General features: G+C 36.7%; 1 protein-coding gene and 1 non-coding gene across 2 annotated transcripts; one reads left to right on the forward strand and one right to left on the reverse strand.

The window, feature by feature from the left end:
* Window positions 1–7,967: 7,967 nt before the first annotated feature.
* Window positions 7,968–11,604, reverse strand: LOC107800258 (GDSL esterase/lipase At5g55050-like). The gene is made up of 5 exons (XM_016623407.2): window positions 11,284–11,604; window positions 9,978–10,102; window positions 9,143–9,373; window positions 8,532–8,790; window positions 7,968–8,227 (listed from the first exon to the last, which is right to left on the reverse strand). Exons 1-5 carry the CDS (start codon window positions 11,543–11,545, stop codon window positions 8,007–8,009), a joined length of 1,098 nt encoding a protein of 365 aa, XP_016478893.2. The 5' UTR covers window positions 11,546–11,604; the 3' UTR covers window positions 7,968–8,006.
* Window positions 11,605–17,560: 5,956 nt separating this feature from the next.
* On the forward strand, window positions 17,561–17,633 carry TRNAF-GAA (transfer RNA phenylalanine (anticodon GAA)). The gene has a single exon. It is a non-coding gene; the product is annotated as a tRNA-Phe (tRNA).
* Window positions 17,634–19,390: the final 1,757 nt, after the last annotated feature.

The following is a 19,390-nucleotide window of genomic DNA, read 5'->3' on the forward strand; positions in this document are numbered from 1 at the left end:
TCATTCAGGCGCCGAATCATTGGTTCGAAAAATAATCAGAACCAGTTATTACTGGATCAACATGGAAGAAGATGCAAAGGAGTTCGTTTGAAGATGTGAGGTCCTATGGGCATACCGCACGACCTCAAAATCCAGTACCGGGGCCACCCCGTTCTCTTTAGTTTATGGCACAGAAGCTCTAATACCGGTCGAAGTCGGGGAGCCAAGTATCAGGTTCTGATATGCAACAAAAGAATCAAGTGGTGAGGCCATGAATACGAGCCTGGAGCTATGGGATGAAAGACGTTAAGCCTCCCTTGTTCGATTAGCTGCCTAGAAGCAGTAGATCGAGAGGTTTTACAATCGACGGGCTAACCTTCGATACTTCAATGTCGGGTACTTAGTATTAAGAAAAGTTACACTAAACACTCGAAATCTGAACGAAGGAAAATTGGGGACAAACTGGGAAGGACCCTACCAAATTATCAGGATCACCGAAAAAGGATCCTACAAGCTCGGAACAATGAACGGCGAGCAATTACCGAACAACTGGAATATATCTCACTTAAAACGATATTATTTCTAAGGTACGACCCCAATTATTTCTTATATTTTTCTTGTATACATGTCAAATTGACACTTACAGGAAACTTACAAAGGATGACACAAGATCCTAGGTCTGAAAGCACGCGTTGCACTCTTTTTCCCTTGAACCGATTTTGTTCCAAATAGGTTTTCCGGTAAGGTTTTTAACGAGGCAACAAGTAATCGTGCTAATTTAGAATCAAAGGCGGGCTACGAACGGCTGACAATGATCACGACAGCATTCGAGGCCTCTCATCGGTCAACTTCGAACACTGTGAAGACAATATCCTCGGATATCAGACTTAATAAGGCATTTCAACTTTGTGATTGAAGGGCCTCGATCAACATGATTTATTGTAAGGGCCAAACGGTCAAATGAATCGTGCCCGCTCAAATCACTCAAGCCCTGGCACAAAACGTGTATACATATACAACTATTATGCATATGAATAAAAAAGGAGACTCTTCTTCTCATATAAACATATCGTCTTCAAAAACGTCACTTGCATTTTTCAAGGAATTTCCTACACATGATCCCTTAAAGATATCCAGCCCAAGGGCCACCTTAATCCGAGTTCGAACATTCACTTCACTCAGGGACTATAGGCATTGCCTAACTTAAAAGGCTAAGGCCATTTCGAGTTAATAAAACTCAAGGGCATGAAGCTTATTTGGCATTGCCCGAATTTAAAGGCTAAGGCCATTCCGAGTTAATAAAACTCGAGGGCATGTTGCATCATTCCTTCGTCGTTACCTACAAGTGTTATTCCAATCCGTAATATATTTAAAGAAAGGTAATGAATGGGGTCGTACCTTAGCAGTAGTATCATTTTAAGTGGGTTATGTTACAGTTGTTCGATAGCCATTCACTGTTCACAGTTTTGAGTTTATACGATCCTTTGCCAGTGATCTCTATAATTTGATATGGACCTTCCCAATTCGATCCCACCTTCCCTTTGTTTGGGTTCCGGGTGCTTAGTGTCACATTTCTTAACACCAAGTCCCCGATATTGAAGTATCGAAGGTTGGATCTCTAATGTAATATATTTCGATCCGTTGTTTTTAGGCGGCCAACCGGACGAGGGATGCCTTGCGCCTTTCATCTAAAAGTTCCAGATTCGTACTCATGGCCTCGTCGTCTGATTCTTCGGTCGTAAATCGAAATCTGCGACTCGGTTCTCCTACTTCGATCGGTATAATAGCTTCGTTACCGTAGACCAACGAGAACGGGGTGGCCCCGGTACTAGATTTTGAGGTCGTACGATACGCCTATAGGACTTCGGGCAAGATTTCCTTCCATTTCCCTTTGGCGTCGGCCAACCTCTTTTTGAGTTTTTGGAGTATGGTTTTGTTCGTAGACTCTTCTTGCCCATTTCCACTAGGGTGATAGGGCGTCGATAAGATCCTTTTGATCTTATTGTCCTCGTAAAACTTGCTCACTTTACTGCCGATGAACTACTTCCCATTGTCGCACACGATCTCGGCTAGTATTCCGAATCGGCATATTATGTGGTCCCATATGAAATCAATAACCTCCTTCTCCCTGACTTTCTCAAAATCCTGGGATTCCACCCACTTAGAAAAATAATCAGTCATAAATAGGATAAATTGAGCCTTACCGGGTGCCCAAGGCAGGGGACCAATGATGTTCATTCCCCATTTTCATGAATGGCCAGGGTGACAAGATCGAAGCAATGGTTCTCCGGGCTGATGGATCATCAGAGCATGCCTTTGACATTCGTCGCATTTCTGCACGAACTCCTTTGCATTTTTTCTATGTCGAACCAGTAGTAGTCGACTATGATTATCTTCTGAATCAATGACTCGACGCCCGAATGGTTCTCACAGGTGCCCTCGTGGACTTACCTCAAAACATACTCGGTGTCTCCCTATCCTAGGCATATGGAGAGTGGGCCATCGAATGCTCTTCTGAATAGGGTATCGTCTTCGGACAAGCGAAATCGGGCCGCCTTTGCACACAGAGCTCCCGATTCTTTTGGATCCGAGGGAAGTTTTCTGATTTTCAGGTAATCATAGCCTCATACTCGGCCTCGTTGTTAGTCAATTTTATAGTTCTAATATATTGCCTAACTACATTACCTGTCGGTGGCTTCAACACGATGCCAATTCCGAACCCATTTGCATTCGAGGCACCATCCGTAAAGATGGTCCAGTTTCCGGAAGAGATCCCTGAATTCAACAACAAATCTTTCTCAACCTCAGGAATTAGGAACGACGTAAAGTTAGCCATGAAGTCTGTGAAAATTTGAGATTTGATGGTGGTTAGGGGTCGATATTCGATACCTTACCTGTTGATCTCCACGGCCCACTTGGCCAATCATCCCGAGAGCTCGGGCTTATGCATAATATTTCTTAATGGTTAAGTAGTCACAACACATACATAATGGCATTGAAAATATGGTTTTAGCTTCCTAGAATTTTTCTAGACGAGGATACCTAGTTTCGGCCTCGCATAGGGTTCTGCTAATATAATAGATAGGAAATTACGCACCTTCCTCTTCCCGGACCAGGACTCTACTTACCGCTACCTCAGATACCGCCAAGTACAGGTATAACCGTTCATCTGCCTTCGGAGTATGTAGCAAAGGTGGGCTCGAAAGGTACCGCTTGAGTTCCTCCAAGGCTTGTTGACACTACTGGGCCCACGAGAAGTTATTCTTCTTCTTCAATAGTGAGAAGAACCGACGGCTTTTATTGGAGGACCTCGATATGAATCGCCCTAGGATAGCTATGCGTCCGGTTAATCTTTGAACGGCCTTGACGTTATCCACAATGGTGATGTCCTTGATGGCCTTGATTTTATCAGGATTAATCTCAATTCCCCGGTTGGACACTATGAATCCGAGGAATTTCCCGGACCCATCTCTGAATGCGCATTTCTCCAGGTTCAGCTCCATATTGTATTTCTTCAATATGTTGAAGGCTCCCTATAAATGTTTCAAATGGTCCTCTGCTCGCAAGGACTTAACCAACATATGTCAATGTAAACCTCCATTGATTTTCCTATTTGGTCTTCGAACATCCGATTTACTAGGCATTGGTAAGTGACACCGGCATTTTTTAGTCCGAATGGCATTACGTTATAGCATTAGGTACCGTATTTAGTGATGAAGGATATTCTTTCCTGGTCACCCGGGTCCATCCGAATTTGGTTGTACCAGGAGTAGGCGTCGAGAAAACTGAGGATCTCGTGGCCGGCTGTGGCATCGATCATGCGATTGATGTTTAGAAGAGGGAAAGAGTCCTTGGGGCATGCCTTGTTTAAGTCTTTATAGTCTATGCACATTCTTAATTTATTCTCCTTTTTAGGGACTACTACTACGTTTGCTAACCAATCCGGGTACATAACCTCCCGGATGGACCCTATTTTATGGAGTTTAGATACCTCATCCTTGATAAATGCATGCTTGACTTCAGACCGAGGCCTCCTTTTCTTCTTAACTGGATGGAACTTCGGATCCAGGCTTAGCTTGTGAGTAATTATCTCCGGCGTAATCCCTGTCATATTGAGGTGAGACCAAGCGAAACAATTTATGTTAGCTATAAGGAATTGAATGAGTTTTTTCCTGAGCTCGGGACTTAGCCCTGTGTCCAGGTGTACCTTACAATCAGGCAGGTGTTCAATCAATATGACTTGCTCCAGTTCTTTGACTGTTGATTTGGTGGAGTCGGAATCATCGGGGACTATGAAAGATCTGGGAACTCCTTAGTCACTGCCCCCATCTATCCCCTACTTCTCCGGTTCGATCGAGGCAAGTATAGGTAATTGCTATTTGGTTTCATCTCTGGCCACCAGACCTAGACCTTTCGATGTCAAAAGTGCGGATACCGGGATCACATCGTTGACCGCGAACATCTCCTTTGCGGCCGGTTGTTCTCTGTAAACTGTTTTAATCCCTCTTGGCGTCAGGAATTTCAGCACCTGGTGCAGCATCGAGGGTACTTCCCTCATAGTGTGAATCCATGGTCTCCCGAACAGAACATTGTACCTCATGTCTCCATTGATCACGCAGAACTTTGTTTCCTAGATGGTTCCGGCAGTGTTCACCAATAATATTATCTCCCCTTTAGTGGTTTCACATGCCATGTTGAATCCGTTCAGAACCCTGACTACAGGCACGATTTGGTCATGTAGACCTAGTTGTTCCACGGCCCTCGATCTAATGATATTAGCCGAGCTACCTGGATTAATTAACGCACGCTTAAATTGAGATTTGTTTATGAGTATAGATATTATCAGTGTATTGTTGTGAGGCTGTACGATACCTTCAGCGTCCTCATCATTGAAAGACAAGGCTCCTTCTAGTACATAATCTCGAGTCCGTTTTTCCCTCGTGATGGATACTTTGGTGCGCTTCAACATCGGCCTGTGGGAACATCGACCCCACCTATGATCATGTTAATGACGTGCTGAGGCTCCTCCTGCTCGATCTGCTTGCTAGAATCTCTATTCCTGAAATGGTTTTTTGCTTGATTGCTCAGGAACTCCCTGAGATGTCCGTTGTTGAATAACCGGGCTACTTCCTCTCTCAATTGTCGGCAATCCTCTATTTTGTGGCCGTGAGTGCCACTATATTTACATATTAAGTTGGTATGCCTTTGGGCTGGATCATACTGTATAGGTCGAGGCCACTTGATGTCTTTGATGCGTCCGATGGAAAACACGATAGCAACAACATCGACGTTGAAGTTGTACTCCGATAACCTCAGTGCTTCCTTAGACCAGATGGGCTTATCGAAACCGTTTTTGCTCATGAGTCCCTAGTTATTTTGACCTCGATCGCTTCTTCTTTCACTTATCACAGGGTTTTGTCCAGACCCGTTACCCATATAATCACCGTTGTACGATTGATACCGATCTCTACTTGACCTTGGTTCATGATCAATGTCTCTTTTGGATCTGTCACTAGCTCGGAAAGGATAAACAGACCTGGAAGGGGCCCCAAGCTGATCATCTTCGACCCTAATTTTTGATTGGTACCGGCTATGCACATCGGCTAAAGTTACAGCCGGATATTATACCAGATTTTGCTTTAACTTCTGCGAAGCCAATGAGCTTCGATCACTGAGTCCTTAGGTGAAGGCCTGAACTGCCCAATCGTCTGGCACCGATGACAGGTCCATCCGTTCCATTTGAAACCTTGACACGAACTTCCTAAGCATCTCGTTATCTCTTTGCTTTACCTTGAAAAGGTCCGACTTCCTGGTCTCGACATTGATGGCTCCGGTGTGCGCTTTTACAAAAGCATCTGCAAGCATAGCAAATGAGTCAATAGAATTGGGGGGGCAAGTTGTGATACCATATCATAGCTCCTTTTGACAAGATCTCTCCGAACTTTTTCAGCAATACATATTCGATCTCATCATCTTTCAAGTCGTTCCCCTTGATGGCGCACGTATACGAGGTCACATGTTTATTTGGATCAGTTGTTCCGTTGTACTTAGGAATTTTATGCATGCAAAACTTCTTCGGGATCGGCTTCGGAGCCGCGCTCGGAGGAAAAGGATTTTGAACAAATTTTTTGGAGTCTAGGCCTTTCAATATCGGAGGTTCTCCGGGGATCTGGTCGACCCTGGAGTTGTAGGTCTCCACCTTCTTGTCATTGGCTTCAATCTTCTTTTCTTCCGTTTCTACCCATTTTGTCAATTTCTCAAGCATCTTTATTATCTCAGGGTTGGTCCCGGGTTCAGCTTCATTTAGCCTATCTGCGGCTGGTTCATTTCTGCGAGTATTTTTTCGGGACGGTTCAGGCTCAACTTTACTGGGAGCGCGACTTTGGTTCTGTAGTTGGGCTATCGCTGCCTTCTGAGCCTGCAGCATTTAGAAAATCACCCGTAAATTAATTCCATCCCCTTCACCATCACGAGTATTTTGGGATACCGATTGGACTCCCCCGAGGACGCTATTCTCAGGATCGGTGGGCAAATTCATGTTAATGGCCACATGTGAGTTGGCGTCGATCAGGTCCGCGGCCAAAATTCTGTTGAGATTTGCATGGGGCACCTCGTTACCGGGCACCATATTGTTGTTCTCGCCATGGTGGCCAGATTCAGCATCCGTGTTTAGAGGGACATATTGGGAGTTCGACATTTTAAACTTAGAACTGAAATCAAAGACACTTCAAAGAACAAGTATGAAGTATAGTGTGTTACGAAAATTTGTATCAAATTGCCACTATTATCCTTAGCCCCACGGTGGGCGCCAAACTGTTTACCCTCAAAATCGGATAACAATTAAATTTGTAAGTGGTTTTAAGGATATGCGAATTAATTTGATACAAAACGATAAATTGAGTTAGAATGGACAAGTAAAGATACAATAATTTCAAACCACGCGAGGAGGATGATTCCAACCTTGGTAAAGCATTCGCCCTCGATCCGGGCTCACAGTGGACAATTCTGATGAACGAGAGAAAACGCTAACAATAACAGTGGAAATAATAATATATTACTTTGGGGAATCGTACTCTAAGTACAACTCTATAAAAGGTAAAAAAATCTTCTGTTTAACTGATTGCTGGTTCTTTATCGATATATGTCGGGATCCACGTCGCGATATTCGTCCGGTTTCGGATATTACGGCCTTCTGTTGGTCGTGCTTGATTGCCCGACAATGTCTTCCAAAGTCTTTCAGGATTTGGATCGATCTCGAATCATGACCCCGATATTCTCGAAGGCAGACAACGTGCCTCCGGATTCTGACTCGACGAGACCTTTATTTCGATTTCGATCCTTCGCAATCATATCTCGAGTTCGGTTTACCCTATTGGAGGCCAGAGTGTACCGTGAGACCTGTTTTTACCCGTATACAGGCTTAATCTTGGTCATCTAATCTGAGTGTTTCAGGTCACATTCTGTTCGCAAATAAGTTCGATTAGAGGTTTTAGAAGATTAGACATTTTCTTCGATCAAACTTTAATGTTATAACTTATAACTAACTAAAACCGATTAAAATGTCTTATTAATTTAGATTTTTTCTATTATATGAAACAACATAGAAATATGGATTTTCACAGTCACGTTTGTTATGAAAGTCGTCTAGGAGTCCACATATTTGTCGTCTGGGCCTTTTGATTGACATATCAGCACCTTCAATAATAACATATGAGTACTTCCAATAATTAATTAATTCTTTTACTTCCCACGGTGAATTATCAAGAAGTCGACTATGTACGAGAATCTATAGTAGAGTAAGCTTATTGTTGCGATTGAGATTGCATTATCCCTTTCCTCGTTGTAATCGAAAGTACTTGAAGCGGTTTTATCATACTGTATTCAATCAGATAATAGCATACAGATATCATGTATCCATTCCCACGAATAATTCTTATTTATGTTATTAATATGTTTTTCTGGATAAGCTACACCAAGCAAGTACCATGTTGTATAACTATGTAGATTGACCTATTCTAGTCTTACTTTCACAAAGCAATTAATTTGGGTAAATCCATTGAGGTTACATACTGTTTTGTATTATTGAAAAGAGTATTAATAAGAATCTTTGCTACTGCCTCTGTAGGATGAACTCTATCCCAGAAAACGTGATCATTCCTGTTGGGACAATATATTGAAATAGGAAGGCAAGGAACATCAGCACTTAATCTCCCTTTCCCGCAACAAGCTGCTTTAACCTCACGAAAACCTGAAAAATAAATCATATTTGTAATTGCATGATATACAAATATGAAAATCTTGCAATTTTTTTCAGATTAAAAAGGTTTAGTTTATACAGTGACAATATATTAGAGTAGGTGCATTATCAAATCAACAGAAGATAACAATAATTAGCAATTATTCATAATCTTCAATCATAAGTGAGGGTAGATATATTGAAAATAAATAACATATATAATATCCTAATAACATGCTAAATATACTGATTAACGATAATTCTATCAATTTATATTAGAAAAATGGCTGAATGAATAATGAACTTGTGATTATACCGTATTTTGTTGGATTCTGGATGAGGTTGACCAAGAAATCGTAGGTGTTCAAGTAGGTGTAGTTGAAATGCTCCTGCAGCTGTGACTTCAATTTTCTCAACATCGATTGTAGACCTTGATTATAAATCGTTGCCCAATAATTGGCCTCGTCATTGCATTTATAACCCTCAGTAATTTTCAGAAGTCTTTGCGCTGGAGTGCACCCTACGGGTGCTAACCCAAAAATCAGAAATTTACGTGCACCTAGACCTTGTAATTGCTGCAATGAAACCAATTAATATTACTTCGAATGGTTAATTGTGTTACATATATAATTAACCTGTACCCAAAAATTAGAAGAAAAAGGGGTTATATCACATCATTCTTTTTTCTGTTGTTTAATTAAATATCTTCAACATACTATTAAGACTTATGGTAGGATGGGTAAGATCTTTTTACCAAGGTTCATGATAAGGAGCGTTTTCTTCTTTAATCGGCCTTAGATGATGCAAATTAATATTAGTACTTGAGAGCTTACCGTGAATACCAGACATAGGACAGGATGAAAAACAAAAAAAAAAATAAATAAACAGTTGGACATAAACAAAAAAGCTAGAGATGCTAGAACTTACCCTTAGCTGGGTCAAAAAGGTGGATAGCATTAAATCGATGTACTCTTGTGGTGGCTTGGTCATAGGGAGTTTGAATGTGAAGTAGTTCAATAGGTCATTGCTTCCGATAACAATCGGAAATAGAGAACTTGACAAATGCATTTGTGCTGCATTGTATCCTATCTTTTGGATCAACCTTTGTTGCAACTCGGAGAAGTACTCTACCTGTTTTGAGAGGTGAATCGTCCCATTCTATGACAAAGGAAAAGTACAGAATAAAAAACTCATTAGAAAAGGCAAACACGATGCTACTATATACCTAATACATACGTAGGGTGAATTCAACATATACTTCACCCATGATTGCAGGTTCACTATACTATAAAAAGATAAAACACCAACTCCTCTTAATGAATGGTTTAGAAAACAAAGACAATAAACTTTCAAAGTAGTACTTTCTCCATCAAGAAAATAACGAGTGGATCTGAATACGATCGAGGGTCAAATATCTAATTTTCAGTATAAAACAGAATTTTATAAAATAAAATTTATATATTAAATAATAATTTGAGAAGAACTTTGAAAATCGTAGTTGAAGCAAAAATATTTAACTTTCAAGTAATAATAAATAATGTCACATTAGTAAAAAGTATTTCTTCCCGAATATTTGTCACTTTAAAAAACAAAAAGGTATTATAAACTTATAGTCTTATTTTTTCTTAAGCTCTGTGTCCAGTCAAACATATTCACATAAATTGGAACAGAGGAAGTAGTATATAATTATTAGTTTTATTAAATAATTTTCTAAATAAGTTTATCAAAAACATAAACGACACGTATATAGATATGCTCTTACAAAAGGAGTTCCATTGGTGCTGTTTAAAATTCCAGCTCCTCCCGAGGCAAAGCTTACACCTTCCATAAAGAGGCCATCCTTGTTCGATAGATACGGTGGAGGTGTTGGTAAACCAACGTTTTCAGCTGTTACATAAAAAGCCAACAAGTTACTGAAAGCTACATTTTTGGAAGAGAGGTTGTGAAGTGAATAAAGTTATTTTACTTTCTAAGGGATAATCATCGATCACTTCACATTTCGCTCCATCACACTAATTACATTTCTCTTGGTTATAAAGTGATATAAAAAGGATAATTATTTTATATCAATGATAAATAGGTCAAAAGAATTATTACACCAAAATTAATATAAGAGAACACTACTAATAATTCAGCAAAAACCGACCGCGGTCTACCGGCCAATTTTAATCGGTCAAAAAACTGGCCAAAAAACCGACCAAAGTTGGTCGATTTTTTAAAATATTTTATTTTTTAATTTTATTTTACGAAACCGGCCCACTTCGGTCGGTTTTCATTTAAAATAAATTAAAATTAATATTTAAAAAACCGATCGCAATCGGTCGGTTAATTCGGCCGGTCATTTTTAAAAACCGACCAAATTCGGTCGGTAATTTTATTTTTTAATAAAACCGACCAATATTGGTCGGTTATTTTCGTGCGAAAATACAATTAAAAAGTATAAATGAAATAAAAGACAATCTTAAAATAAAATGCACCAATAGTCTAGTGGTAGAATAGTATCCTGCCACAGTACAGACCCCGGTCGATTCCCAGAGGGTGCATTTTTTAATTACATAATTAAAATACCGACCGACTTTGGTCGGAAAAAATTATCGATTTTCTCGGCAATTTTTTTTATTATTTTAATTGACCAACCAAAGTTGGTCGGTAATTTTTGACCAACTTTGGTCGGTATGCCTTTTCGACCTTCAAAATACTGGCCACATGTTAATGGTCGCGTTTTGGACGGTTATTGGCCATTACCAACCTACTTTGGTCGATTTTTTTGAACGATTTTTGCCGAATTTCTAATAGTGAAATAAATCACGAGTGAGGTCGGTATGATAAAGGAAAATGTGAGGAGAGGTCTTTGAAACTATCCCTGCTTTCCATTTATATTATTGGATAGTTTAATCATAAGAACTCTTTATATATATATCTAACGTTTAAATAACATTGTATTAATTAGAGCAGTAAGGATAAAATTGAAAAAGGTAATAAATGCTTTTTGTTTTTTGACGTCAAAATATATTTGGAAGAAATTCAAATCACCAAATTAATTAAGGCCTAAAGATAGAATTATTTACCAAGAAAATCAGCAGCATTTTTCCCATTACTGAATCTTCCAGTTGGTTTGCCACCAGGGTAATCAATGCCATTGAAAGGAAAATTAGCCCTGAAGATGGTCTGAAAATAATCGTTGTTCCCCACATCTACTTGAGAGTCACCAAACACATACATGGCCGTGACCTTTTGTGATCTTGACATATTCAATTGCAAAAGCAAGACAAGTGCAATTAAACCAAATGAACATAGCAGCTTAGTCTTGTCAGAAGAGAAGGCAGCCATTCTTGTTTGACTCCAAATGATGTGGACAATAAGATGTTTATGTTTATTTAAGGAGCTAAAGCTGTAGATAAATCTGGAAGGTGTTTAATGCCATTATTATTAGCAATGATAAATATTCATAAATAAGTCAAAAGAATAATTAAATCTCCATTAGTGGCAACGCAATCCTGTGTCAGAACAAAAAACAAATGTAAGATGAAATCATGGGAATATCGAAATATTAGTAAGTAGTATTAATTTTCCTGAAAAAGCAAGGCTCAGACTATATATGCGATAAAATATAGGGAAGCCAAATATACTAATCTACTTTCGGATATTGTCTATATTTAATATTTACTATACTATTTGGTCAAATTTATCCATACCGTTATACTTTTCGGTCAAATTTACCTCTACCATCAGCAAACTTTTAAAAATTACCCCTTGATTTGTTGAATAATCTAAAATCTCACAATTTCCTTTTATTTAAATTCATTGTTGTTCTTCTTGCTGCACTATTTTCATAAATTACTATTAATGTGAATGGTAAAGGTATTAGACTATTCAAATTATTCATGAATATTTTAATTACCAATGTACCCACTTCTCTTTTTGTGATAATGGGTTTAGAATTGGTTTAAAATTTTATTTATTTTTCAACTATATACACACCATAGAATTCAGTGGGTCTATTTATTGTGTATTATATGCAGCTAATCATCATGTATGTATAGATATATTCAAATATATTTTGTTATTGTTTGGTTAGTATAGATTTCGATCGACTAACTTAAGAGTGCACAATGCGTCGGCATTTGATTACAGCGAAGTTGAATTCGACAACGTAAAATCTCCAAGGAACTTCAACTTCTATCACTAATACTTGTAAAGTCTCTATACATTTGGTGCAACGAATTCATTAAAGTTGGGATGTTGTAAATACTTTCGGAATTTAGACAAGCTACCTAATTTAGATTCTTCAATTTACTATACTTTATTTACTAACCGTTGTATTATTTTTAATATTTCTTTCTTTTATTTTTTTCAATTAAGAAAGCAGGTAAATGTCAATTATTTCAAAAATAGTTGATTAAGAAGAAGAATAAGTGACTTAATTAAAATGATTTGAGAGATTCTGAGTCGCCTGACGGACTGAGCGATAATTTTTACAATTAAGCTTGTTGATGATAGGTGTAAATTTGGCCGAATAGTATAACGATAGGGATAAATTTGGTCGGATAATATAACAGAGATTAAATATAGACAATATCCAAAAGTAAGAAAATATATTTGGTCATTTTCCCTAAAATATATGTACTTTTATTTCTTTATAGTTTAACCAAAGTGAACGTAATTGGCAAATCCAATTGCTTAAGATGTACATACCCAAAAACAATTACGAGCATGTTTGGAAAGCCACCTAGGAATTGAATTTGGGTGTAATTATATTATTTGACATGTTTGTCTAAGTACTTAGCCAGCATGGAATTGGGTGTACTTAGATAGGTGTAATTATACTCTCCAATTCTCAAGGCGAGAGGAGAATTGATGGTAATTGCACTGTGTAATTATAAGGTTACATTTTAATTTCTTTCCTTTTTATTTTTATTTTTATTTATTTTATTTATAACTTTTTATTTCAATTTATTTTATTTTAATTTTTTTAAATTTATTTTTACTTTTAAATTTTAAAATATATTTTCTTTGTACATTATTTTATTTACCTTTACTTCTCATGATTCTATGTAATTGCTCGTATATTTTATTTTCTTCATTTAGTGTAACTATGTTATTATTATAATTTTTCAAACTACACCTCCTAATATTATAAATAATGAGTCATTAACAAACTTGGCATATAATGAGTAATGTCATTAAAGTAAAATTTAATTATTGAATGAGGTTATAAACTTATTATATTTTTTAATCTTAAGTTGTATTGGAACTTATTTTTATTATGTTGGAATTTGACATATGTTTTTTTTTTTTTTTGGATTTTGAAATTGTATTATATTATGGTTCTACTTTACTTGTTTTAGTAGTATTGGCTTGTTATTTCACATTGCATATTATTTATTTTTTAGTTAGAATTAATAGATTAGTTTTGTCAAATAATTTTATAATGTTATGAAATTATATTTATAAATATTAATTTATTTTATCAAACATGCATTCCATGATGTTCTTACAAAATGTATGTTTTCAGTTTTTATAATTAATTATACTAAATATTATTAATTTGAAAAATATATATCAATTATTTTTATAATATTAGTTATAAATATATGATTACTAATTAGTGTATATTCAAGAAACAATATGCATCTTAAATACCAAATCTAATATCATTTATAATTATAAAAAATTATTTATATGCAAATATTTATTATATTAACTTTTAAGTTTCGATAATTTCTTCATTTAAAATTTAATCTAATTGTGTAATTACACTTGCGCAACCAAACAGTACGCTTGTAATTACAATGTAATTATGTTATGCCAAATAAATAGGTCATCGTAATTACTAGGCTGTATAATTACTACTCTAGTAATTACACCAATTTCAATTATCGGATAGCTTTCCAAACAGACCCTAGGTATTTTCACGAAAACACCGGCTAAATTAAGGTTTATCGTAGCACCCTATTTTAAAGGGATTCCATCACTCCATAAGCGGTCTCCGTAACACTGATTAAGAACAAAATGTTCAGTAAATGGCTTGAATTGTTGTTATAGTCGACTTATCTAGTCTTAGAGACTAAGTGTCATCACAATGCTTGTGGTGGGATTTTTGGGTCGTGACAAATAATAATCAAAACCATAAATATCTACTAGAATTTTTTAAAATCCGGTGTCATAAGTGCACAAGCATCTAAGAGAATATACAGAACTCCCTAAAACTATTGTCTGATATAGAATAGACAGAAATAGTAAATATAATAAGAGAAGGCTCTGGGTGCTGCAAAACGGAGCATGAAAAGCAGCTCACCACTAGGCCTTCGAGTAATGCGGATGCGCGCATGGACGAACACCAGATGTACCTGCCTCAGAACCTACACAATTTGTGCAGAAGTGTAGCGTGAGTACGTAAATAACGTGTACCCAGTAAGTATCTAGTCTAACCTCGAAGAAGTAGTGACGAGGGGTCGACATCGACATTTACTAGTGGTCAATATACATAAAGTGCTAGAGTTATAAACAGGCATGAAATGCAATAATGATAATGGAATAAGAGGTAATAAATAAGTGTTTCTTTAACAAAATAACAAGTTAAAAAGTCCCTAAAATATCACATGCTAATCTCAATAAGTAAGGGCCCGCAAGTAATTACAATTTCTCAAGTCATGAAGGATATATCAAGAGTAATCAGACTCCTAGAGACAACAAGCACAAGTTATGCCGAGGTCGTACGGCCCGATCCATAATAATCGTGTACATACACTACCGAGGTTGTACTGCCCGATCCATGGATGCATCACATTACATATTAATATTGTCAAAGCGTCCAGCCCGATCCACAGGAAAAGAGAAACTCTTCTAGCTACGAATGAAGTGTTTACAACTCCAAGGTAAACCCATAAAATAATATAAATATCCGTCGATAATTAAATATTCCGCCAAATCACTAAGTAATGACGCTCGATTTAGCATAATCTTTAATCAAATTTTACTTATTAATACAAAAAATTAAACTATCAAATTGAATTCAAATAGTGCAAGTAATTGCATAATAAAGTCATATGTCTACCCGGACATAACATGAAATTTAGCTACGTACGTACTCTCGTCACTTCGTACATACTTAGCACCCACAATTAGTAGCAAATAATAATTTTAACACCTATGGGGTTAATTCTCTATTACAAGGTTATGCAAGAGATTTACCTCATTTTTAAGTCCACTTTGCGATCCACAAATTATACTAAAAGCCTTATGTCGGTGCCGAGCAATCCGAAACTAGCCAAAGGTTATACAAACTAATCAATATTTGCTCAAAAGTTCATAATTTAACTATTAGAGTAATCACCCGACCCATTGTGAAAGGTTCCTAAAATTCACCCCGAGACTCACATGCCCGGATTCCGAAAATTTTCGTAAATAAATGTTACTCATAACCTTACGAACACTAATATATAATTTCTACCCAATTTCATAATTATTTTCGTGGTCTAATCTCATTTTTATCAAAACCTAGGTTTTCAACAAACTCCAAAAAATTTCACATTTTACATGTTAAAATCTACTCATAATCTATGTATTTAACTTACATTAGGTAAAAATCACTCACCTTATAATGCTTAATAAAAATCCTTCTCCAAGAAGCTCTAAATTTGGCCAACACAATGAGAAATGAGAGAAATAAGCCTAAGTCCCGACTTTAAATTAAGATTCTACCCAGTCGACCCTTCTTCACGATCGCGAAAAGGGCCTCGCGATCGCTAAGGCAAAGCCTGCCCAGACCCTGAAAACCTTCACCGCGAACGCGACTGGTTCCACGCGATCGCGAAGGCTAGACCAGCCCAAGCATCGCGAACATGACCTGCCCTTCGCGAACGCAAAGGGCAATGACCCACTAACCCCTCCCCCCCCCCCTCCCTAATCCTTCTACGCGAACGTGACATGGCCATCGCGAAGGCCACAGGTCCTGAAGCTTCACGAACGCTACATGTTGATCGCGAACACGTAGGGTAAATTGCCAAGCCCCCCAATTCCTTCTATGAGAACGCGACACCACCTCCGCGTCCGTAAAGAAGGAAACTAGAACCAGCATATCAGCAGTTTTGAACTTAGCTCTGAGCGGTCCAAAACACACCCGAGCTATCCGGGACCCCGTCCAACTGCACCAATGAGTTATAAACATAATTCGGACCTGCTCGAACCCTCGAAACACGTAAAACAACATCCAAACCAAGAATCACACCCCAAAACCCAATTGAATCAACTTATGAACTTCAAGCTTTTCAACTTACTCTGAATTTGTCGAATCATACTTAGACAACTCGGATTGACACCAAATTTTGCATGCGTACGAGTGATAAATTACCATACGGACCTATTTACAGGCTTAGAATCCCAAACGAACCTCGATAACACCAAAGTCTACTCCAAACCAAATTTAAAGAATTAGAAAACCTTCAATGAGCCAACTTTCAACATTAAGCGCCGAAACGCTCCCGGATCACCCGAAACCCGATCCGAACACACGCCAAGTCCAAAATTATCATACGGACCTATTGGAACCATCAAATCCATGTTTCGAGGTTGTTTACTAAAAGTGTTGACTCAAGTCAAACTTGACTATCTTAGGCCACTAATAAGGAACTAAGTGTTCCAATTTCAATCTGAACCCTTCCAAACCTAAATCAACCATCCCCGTAAGTTATAAAATAGTAAAAGCACATACGGAGAGTCTCAATTAGGAGAATGGAGATCTAGAAAGCAAAACGACCGGTCGGGTCGTTACAATAAGTTTATATATAAACACATATCATGTATTTATTGGTCTTGTGTAAACATCAATTGTGGGTCACTTATTGAATAGCTTAGGAACAAGAAATCAGCAACTTAATCGCATATTCATATGGATGTTTGTCATATTTAACTGAATGTTTTCGTGTGATTTCTAGGCTGTCGCGTGTCGTGCTATCTCATTTTGTACGTCTAAGACAGAAGTCAATTCATCTACTACCTCCGTTCCAATTTATGTGAACCTATTTTCTTTTTGGTCCGTTCCAAAAAGAATGACCCATTTCTAAATTTGGAAACAATTTTGCTTAAACTTATAATTCTACCATTAATGAGAAGCTTTTATAACCACACAAATACTCTGGGCCCATTTTGACTTGTTTAGGATTACAAATTCCAAGTCTTCATTTTTTCTTAAACTTCGTACCCGTCAAACAGATTTACATAAATTGGAACGGAGGGAGTATTAATTCTTTAGATTTTGAGAAAAGGTCAAACAAAGGTAAGACGTGTCATGGGGGTTCTACAGATTATTGAATAAGTAGAAAATATTTGATTTCAAAATAACAAGCGGGGATAGCTCAGTTGGGAGAGCGTCAGACTGAAGATCTGAAGGTCACGTGTTCGATCCACGTTCACCGCATACGTTTTTAACTTTTACAATGTTATTTCGGTTTTATAGACCTCAGCACTCAGTTCATCTTCTGTGACAGTGTGAAGCACACATAATGGGCTGATGTAGTCTGGTCCAATGCTGCCCAGCATATGGATTCACGATCCATATCATTTGTGAAGCAAACATAATATATATATATATAATGAAGTTTTTTACACACTTGATTCTTTTTTAACTATTATTTAAAAAAATAACATCATTTATTGTTTATTCCGTAAAGAGCACTTTTTTTTCATTATTAGCGTATTACAAAAATTAAGCCCAACATTCATCTTCTTCACTCCATTTTTTAAAATCCGATGCATATGTGAATGCCACCTAAATTCAAGATGTATTGATTTATACGTATTTTATACTTTGTATATCAAGTATCACTTTAATTCAAAATGTATTTTTATGTATATAATTTTTGTATATTTATTTGTGAAGTGTCATCTTATTTTAAGATATATTTTTAATGTATATTTCAAATATATTTTATATGTCAAGTGCCATTTTAATTCAGGATGTATTTTTTTTATATATATGTTTTTAAATTTAAGATATATTTTTTATGTATATTTCACATGTCTAAGTGTCATTTTAATTGAAGATGTATTTTTTATGTATATATTTTTGTATATTTTATATGTGTTAATTCAATATATATATTTTTTATATACGTTTTGTATATATTAACGTATATTATTATCGAAGTAAGATCTTTATGTTAAGAAGGGAAGATTAACGTATATTATTATCAAAATAAGATCTTTATATTAAGAAAGGAAGAAAGAAGGAAGAGAAAAATTTAAGAAAGATAATTAAAAAGAAAACGAATGGAACAAATTTAGAAAATATATTGGCTTCGGCAGAAAATAAAATTAAAAAGATGAAAAAAAGAAGAAGAAGGAAAGCTAATAGATAAAGAGAAAAAAAGACATGATTTTGGTACAAAGAATTATTGACTTTCTAAATTGCTTATGTTTAGAGATTAATAATTAATATTCCTATTTTAATGGAATTGTGTGCTACAAATATAAATATTTTTCTGCTACATCTGTAATATTGGATTTCATGCTACGAATTTGTTATATTTCTTTTAAATTGTGACAGTTATGTAAAGTTCCCAACATAATGGTCTAATGCGCTATGACCCAACACAGCTCAAGAATTTTTTTTGAAACCAATTTTTCTTCCTTTTTAAGTGTGAGGTACAAGAATTTTTATTTATTCATTTCAATACTTCTTGTGAGTTAGTTAATAAGGGAATATCAAACGAGTTACGATCTCATGGCACTATATTCAGATTGGCTGATGGTAGTTTAATCGCCTGAACATATAATTCGCAAATTAAAAAAGCCAAGTTAAACTATATATGTAAGATGTCTTACAAGAAGATCATTATTGGTGGCATTAATGAGCTCCATCAGAGGCAAAGCCTACACCTTTCAGGAACAAATTGTTCTTCTAGGCCAGATATGACGGAACTGATTATCGCCAACAAATATTTCTTTTTTTAATTTAGCCATCTCATATCGTGGATCCACTGCCCGACTAATTCAAGTTTGCACCATGTAGTGCATATAACTGTCCCTACCAAAACAAAACAAAAATATTTTCAAGGTTCGAATCCGAAACCTATGATTATGTGTGAAGGGACCATCCATTAAAATAGTTATTCGCGCTAGGGCCAACAGCTACTCCCTCGGGTAGGGATAAGGTATGAGTACTCACTAACCTCC

This window comes from Nicotiana tabacum, chromosome 2, assembly GCF_000715075.1.
Source record: "Nicotiana tabacum cultivar K326 chromosome 2, ASM71507v2, whole genome shotgun sequence".
Classification (NCBI taxonomy): domain Eukaryota; kingdom Viridiplantae; phylum Streptophyta; class Magnoliopsida; order Solanales; family Solanaceae; genus Nicotiana; species Nicotiana tabacum.

Coding starts and splice junctions, on each gene's coding strand:
- LOC107800258 (XM_016623407.2), bottom strand. CDS start 11,545: ATGGCTGCCTTCTCTTCTGACAAGACTAAGCTGCTATGTTCATTTGGT. Junction 10,103..11,283: donor AAATGCTGCTGATTTTCTTG/GTAAATAATTCT, acceptor TTTATGTAACAG/CTGAAAACGTTGGTTTACCA. Junction 8,791..9,142: donor CCTTTTTGACCCAGCTAAGG/GTAAGTTCTAGC, acceptor GTTTCATTGCAG/CAATTACAAGGTCTAGGTGC.